This window comes from Tachyglossus aculeatus, chromosome 5 (assembly GCF_015852505.1).
Source record: "Tachyglossus aculeatus isolate mTacAcu1 chromosome 5, mTacAcu1.pri, whole genome shotgun sequence".
NCBI classification, from domain to species: Eukaryota; Metazoa; Chordata; class Mammalia; order Monotremata; family Tachyglossidae; genus Tachyglossus; species Tachyglossus aculeatus.
The window spans coordinates 9,290,165-9,297,420 of NC_052070.1; the positions used below are offsets into that span (position 1 = coordinate 9,290,165).

The 7,256-nt window shown below is 46.8% G+C and overlaps 1 protein-coding gene across 1 annotated transcript in view; it reads right to left on the bottom strand.

Annotated features, from left to right (window-relative positions):
- The window catches only part of TACR1 (tachykinin receptor 1), a 54,232-nt gene extending 47,266 nt beyond the window's left edge, over positions 1 to 6,966 (bottom strand). The window contains exon 1 of the mRNA XM_038747190.1: positions 6,575 to 6,966. Coding sequence (XP_038603118.1) covers positions 6,575 to 6,966 — 392 coding nt within the window. The remainder of the gene's footprint in view (positions 1 to 6,574) is intronic.
- Positions 6,967 to 7,256: the final 290 nt, after the last annotated feature.

Here is a 7,256-nt window from a genome sequence, read left to right on the forward strand (position 1 = left end):
GCACTGTTCTAAACACTGGGCAAGCCCCTGCCACCCTCCTGGTCGTGGCAATCGTGACGGAGGCCGGGGAGAGGAAAAATATTTTGGCCATATGACCCCAGTCATTCATTCAATTCAATCCTACTTATTGAGCGCTCACTGGGTGCCATTGTACCAAGGATAACGGAAGAACCGTTAGCAGGGTTATGGATTTCATTCATTCATTCATTTATTCAATCATATTTATTGAGCGCTTACTGTGTGCAGAGCACTGTACTACTACTACTACTAATAATAATGGCATTTATTAAGCACTTACTATGTGCAAAGCACGGTTCTAAGCGCTGGGGAGGTAACAAGGTGATCAGGTTGTCCCACGAGGGGCTCACAGTTTTAATCCCCATTTTACAGATGAGGGAACGGAGGCACAGGGAAGTGAAGTGGCTTGCCCAAAATCACACAGCTGACAGTTGGCGGAGCCGGGATTTGAACCCATGACCTCGGACTCCAAAGCCCGGGCTCTTTCCACTGAGCCACGCTGCTTCTCTAAGCACTTGGGATGTACAAGAGAAGCAGCATGGCTCAGTGGAAAGAGCACGGGCTTTTGGAGTCAGTTCCCTCATCTGTAAAATGGGGATTAAGACTGTAAGCGCCCCCCGCCCCATGGGACAACCTGATCACCTTGTAACCTCCCCAGCGCTTAGAACAGTGCTTTGCACATAGTAAGCACTTACCAAATGCCATCATTTATTTATTTTTATTTTACAAGTTGGCAACATCTAGGGACGGTCCCTACCCCACGACGGGCTCATAGTCTAGAAGAGGGAGACAGACAACAAAACAAAACTTGTGGACAGGCGTCAAGTCGTCAGAATAAATAGAATTAAAGCTAAATGCACATCATTAACAAAATAAATAGAATAGTAAATATGTACAAGTCAAATAAATAGAGTAATAAATCTGTACAAGCATCTTCTAGATTGTGAGCCCACTGTTGGGTAGGGACTGTCTCTATATGTTGCCAATTTGTACTTCCCAAGCGCTTAGTACAGTGCTCTGCACATAGTAAGCGCTCAATAAATACGATTGATGATGATGAATGAATGAATAGGTGCTGTGGGGAGGGGAAGGAGGTAGGGCGAGGAGGATGGGGAGGAGGAGAGGAAGAAGGGATCAGTTTGGGAAGGCCTCTAGGGCAGAAGACAGAATTTTCCGGAGAAAATCCATCCATAGCGTCGCTATGAGTCGGAAATGACTCGGCGGCAGTTGATAATAATAATAATACTGTGTGCAGAGCACTGTACTAAGCGCTACCGCTACTACCTACTGCTACTAATAGTGATGGTATTTGTTAAGTGCTTACTACATGCCAGACCCTGTACTAAGAGCTGGATTGTGGATTTGTTAAGCGCTTACTATGTGCCAGGTACTCTACTGAACTCTGGCCTATGGTATTTGTTAAGTGTTTAATCAATCAATCAATCAATCAATCGTATTCATTGAGCGCTTACTGTGTGCAAAGGACTGTACTAAGCGCTTGGGAAGTCCAAGTTGGCAACATCTAGAGACAGTCCCTACCCAACAGTGGGCTCACGGTCTAGAAGGGGGAGACGGAGAACAAAACCAAACATACTAACAAAATAAAATAAATAGAATAGATATGTACAAGTAAAATAAATAGAGTAATAAATACGTACAAACATATATACATATATACAGGTGCTGTGGGGAAGGGAAGGAGGTAAGATGGGGGGATGGAGAGGGGGACGAGGGGGAGAGGAGGGAAGGGGCTCAGTCTACTATGTGCCAGGCACTGTACTAAGCACTGGATTATGGATTTGTTCAGCGCTTACTATGTGCCAGCTATTCATTCATTCATTCATTTAATCGCATTTATTGAGCGCTTACTGTGTGCAGAGCACTGTACTAAGGGCTTGGGAAGTCCAAGTTGGCAACATCTAGAGACAGTCTCTACCCAACAGTGGGCTCACAGTCTAGAAGGGGGAGACAGAGAACTATATTAAGCGCTGGGGTGTATACAAGCAAATGGAGTCGGACTCCGGATTCAAATCCCGGCTCTGCCGCTTGTCAGCTGTGTGACTTTGGGCAAGTCACTTCTCTTCTCTGTGCCTCAGTTACCTCATCTGTAAAATGGGGATTAAGACTGTGAGCCCCACATGGGACAACCTGATCACCTCTTATCCTCCCCAGCGCTTAGAACAGCGCTTTGCACTTAGTAAGTGGTTAAAAAATACCAAGATTATTATTATTATCCCACATGGGGCTCACACTTTAGAGAAGCAGCGTGGCTCAGTGGAAAGAGCCCAGGCTTTGGAGACAGAGGTCATGGGTTCTAATCCCGGCTCTGCCACTTGTCAGCTGTGTGACTTTGGGCAAGTCACTTCACTTCTCTGGGCCTCAGTTTCCTCATCTGGAAAATGGGGATTAAGTCTGTGAGCCCCATGTGGGACAACCTGATTACCTTGTATCTACCCCAGCGCTTAGAACAGTGCTTTGCACGTAGTAAGCGCTTAATAAATGCCATTATTATTATTATTATTATCCCCATGTTACAGATGAGGGAACTGAGGACCAGAGAAGTGAAGTGACTTGCCCAATGTCACCCAGCAAACAAATAGCAGAGCAGGAATTAGAACCCATGACCTTCTAATTCTCGGGCCCAGGCTCTATCCACTAAGCCATGCTGCTTCAGTGACTCCTGAGACTCTTCTCTCTTGCCCAGTTTGTTTAAGTGGCATTTATTAAGTGCCGTTTATGTGCCAGGCACTGTACTAACCGCTGTGATAGATACAAGATAATCAGGTTGGACACAGTCCCTGCCCCACATGGGGTTCACAGTCTCCATTCCCATTTTACAGATGAGGTCACTGAGGCCCAGAGAAGTGAAGTGACTTGTCCAAGGTCCCACAAGAATTAGAACCCATGACTCCTTCCCCCTTCTAGACTGTGAGCCCACTGTTGGGTAGGGACCGTCTCTAGATGTTGCCGACATGGACTTCCCAAGCGCTTAGTCCAGTGCTTTGCACACAGTAAGCGCTCAATAAATCCAGTGCTTTGCACACAGTAAGCGCTCAATAAATCCAGTGCTTTGCACACAGTCAGCGCTCAATGTATCCAGTGCTTTGCACACAGTAAGCGCTCAATAAATACGATTGAATGAATGAATGAATGGGGTCTATTAACTAAACCACGAGAGTATCAGATAACAGATAACTGAGTTATCAGTACTAAAGATCAATTGATCGGTGGCCAAATTCCGACTCGTCACAATATCCATGGGAAGCAACGTGGCTTAGTGGAAAGCGTCTGAGCCTGGGAGTAAGAAGGACCTGGGTTCTAATCCCTTCCCTGCCACGTGACTGCTGTGTGACCTTGGACAAGCCACTTCACTTCTCTGGGCCTCGGTTCCCTCACCTGGAAAATGGGGATTAAGACTGTGATCCCCATGTGGGACAGGGACGATGTCCCAGATGATTAAGTTTGTACAGCGTGGCTCAGTGGAACGAGCCCGGGCTTTGGAGTCAGAGGGCATGGGTTCAAATCCTGGCTCTGCCAACTGTCAGCTGGGTGACTTTGGGCAAGTCACTTCACTTCTCTGGGCCTCAGTTACCTTTTCATTCATTCATTCAGTCGTATTTATTTAGCACTTACTGTGGGCAGAGCACTATACTAAGCGCTTGGGAAGTACAAATTGGCAACATATACCTGATCTGTAAAATGGGGATTGAGATTGTGAGCCCAACGTGGGACAACCTGATCACCTTATAACCTCCCTAGCGCTTAGAACAGTGCTTTGTACATAGTAAGCACTTAATAAATGCCATCATCATCATCATTATTATTATTATTATCTACTCCGTTGCTTAGAAGAATGCTTGGCACATAATAAGTGCTTAACAAATACCATCATATTATTATTATTCCTTCAAGACTGTGAGCCCACTGTTGGGTCGGGACCGTCTCCATATGTTGCCAACTTGTTCTTCCCAAGCGCTTAGTACAGTGCTCTGCACACAGTAAGCGCTCAATAAATACGATTGAATGAATGAATTATTATTATTATTATTATTATTATTATTATTATTATTATTATTATTATTATTATTATTCCATGGAAATGTTGCCCGGCAGGATGTCTGCTTACAAAGACGTGAAACCTGACTTCCCCTCTTTTGGGACTCAATCTCCCCAGAGTAAACTAAAGTACATGTTAGGTGCGTGCGGATTTTTAATTATCAGCGCTTAGAACATTACGCCATGCTGTTTCCAGTGCTTAATACAGTGCCTGGCACATAGTAAGCGCTTAGCAAATACCATAATTATTGAATTGTATGTTCCCAGGGCTTAATACAGTGCTTTGCAATAATAATAATAATAATAATAATAATAATAATAATGGCATTTGTTAAGCACTTACTATGTGCGAAGTACTGTTCTAAGCGCTGGGGGTGGATACAAGGTGGTCAGGTTGTCCCATGGGGGGCTCACAGTCTTAATCCCCATTTTACAGATGAGGCAACCAAGGCACAGAGAAGTTAAGTGCCTTTCCCAAGGTCACCCAGCTGACAAGTGGCTGAGCCGGGATTCGAACCCATGACCTCTGACTCCCAAGCCTGTGCTCTTTCCACTGAGCCGTGCTGCTTCTCACTCCGTACACCATAAGCGTTCGATAAATAAGATTGAATGAAGGCATGAATTATTATGATTATTAACAATAAACAGGCACTTTCCCTGCCCACAATGAGCTGACAGTTTAGAGTGGGGGAAACAGACACGAATAGAAATAAATAAGTGCTGCGGGCCTGGGATAATGATAATAATGATAATGATGGCATTTGTTAAGTGCTTACTATGTGCCAGCCACTGTTCTAAGCACTGGGGTAGATTCAAGGTAAGCAGGTTGTCCCCCTGTGGGGCTCCACAGTCTCAAGAGAAGCAGCGTGGCTCAGTGGAAAGAACCCGGGCTTTGGAGTCAGAGGTCATGGGTTCAAATCCCGGCTCCACCGTCAGCTGTGTGATTCTGGGCAAGTCACTTCACTTCTCTGTGCCTCAGTTACCTCATCTGTAAAATGGGGATTAAAGCTGTGAGCCCCCTGTGGGACAACTTGATCGCCTTGTAACCTCCCCAGTGCTTAGAACAGTGCTTGGCAAATAGTAAGTGCCTAATAAATGTTATTATTATTATTAATCCCCATTTTACAGATCAATCAATCAATCAATCATATTTATTGAGCGCTTACTGTGTGCAAAGCACTGTACTAAGCGCCTGGGAAGTACAAGTTGGCAACATATAGAGACAGTCCCTACCCAATAGTGGGCTCACAGTTGAGAAGCAGTGCTTAATAAATGCCATTATTATGATTATTATTATTACTAGATGAGGGAACTGATTAAAACTGTGAGCTCCCCATGGGACAGCTTGATCACCTTGTAATAATAATAATAGCATTTATTAAGCACTTACTATATGCAAAGCACTGTTCTAAGCACTGGGGTGGTTACAAAGTGATCAGGTTGTCCCACGGGGGGCTCACAGCCTTAATCCCCATTTTCCAGATGAGGTAACTGAGGCCCAGAGAAGTGAAGTGACTTGCCCAAAGTCTCACAGCTGACAACTGGCAGAGCTGGGATATGAACCTATGACCTCTGACTCCAAAGTCACACAGCTGACAGTTGGTGGAGCCGGGATTTGAACCCATGACCTCTGACTCTGAAGGCCGTGCTCTTTCCACTGAGGCACGCTGCTTCTTTAACCTCCCCAGTGCTTAGAACAGTGCTTGGAACATAGTAAGCACTTAACAAATGCCATCATTATTATTATTATTAATTCCCATTTTACAGATAATAATAATAATAATGATGGCACTTAAGCGCTTACTATGTGCAAAGCACTGTTCTAAGCACTGGGGGGGCTACAAGGTGATTAAGCTGCCCCACGTGAGGCTCACAGTCTTAATCCCCATTTTACAGATGAGGTAACCGAGGCTCAGAGAAGTTAAATGACTTGCCCAAGGTCACACAACAGACGTGGTGGAGCTGGAATTTGAGCCCCTCGTGGGACAACTTGATCACCTTGTAACCTCCCAGCGCTTAGAACAGTGTTTGGCACATAGTAAGCGCTTAATAAATGCTATCATTATTATTATTAATCCCCATTTTACAGATCATCATCATCATCAATCGTATTTATTGAGCGCTTACTATGTGCAGAGCACTGTACTAAGCGCTTGGGAAGTACAAATTGGCAACATATAGAGACAGTCCCTACCCAACAGTGGGCTCACAGACGAGAAGCAGCGCTTAATAAATGCCATTATTATTATTATCAATCAATCAATCGTATTTATTGAGCGCTTACTGTGTGCAGAGCACCGTACTAAGCGCTTGGGAAGTACAAGTTGTCAACATATTATGACTATTAGATGAGGGAACGGAGGCCCAGAGAAGTGAAGTGACGTCTATAGCAGGTAAGTAGCGGAAGCGGGGAGGGGATGATCAAGGGGTCGCAGGTCAGGGCGTGGGAGATGAGGAGAAATTGGTGGGGGGCTTCACCCCAAGTCCGGGGAGACCTCACCTGTCGAAGGCCACGGCCGTCATGGAGTAGACGCTGGCGAAGACGGCGGCGATGGGGAAGAAGTTGTGGAACTTGCAGTAGAGGAGGCCGTAGTACCACTCGTTGTGGACGGCGTAGGTGAAGTTGACCACCGTGTTGAAGGCGGCCATGGACGCCTCGGCGAAGGCCAGGTTGACCAGGAAGAAGTTGGTGACCGTCCTCATGCGCTTGTGGGCCAGGATGATCCAAATGACCACCACGTTGCCCACCACGGAGGTGACCACCACCACGGAGTAGGCTGCGGCCCACAGGGCGATCTGCCAGGGCGGCTGCAGGAACTGGTTGCCCTCTGTGCCGTTGTCGGCGCCGTTGGTGGAGGAGGCGTTGGTGGGCAAGGGGGTGGGGGGCTCCATCCTGCCCCTGGATGGTGGTATTGGTGGGTGAGGGGGTCTCCCTGGATGATTGGGGGGCTACAGCAGCGGAGGAGGAGGAGGAAGAGGAACCTGGCTAGGGTGTGACGGGGAGAGGGCCGGGGAGAGGAGAGAGAGGGGCTGCTCCGGGAAGGGACCCTGGTGTCCTGGGGGCTTGTCTGTCCAATCCGGGCCGGCGGGGACAGAGATAATTGGAGACCCCGGTTTGGGGAGGGGGGAGGCTCAGTCTGAGGAGGCGTCCAGTGTCTGGATCCAGGGAAAAAGGAGGAAGG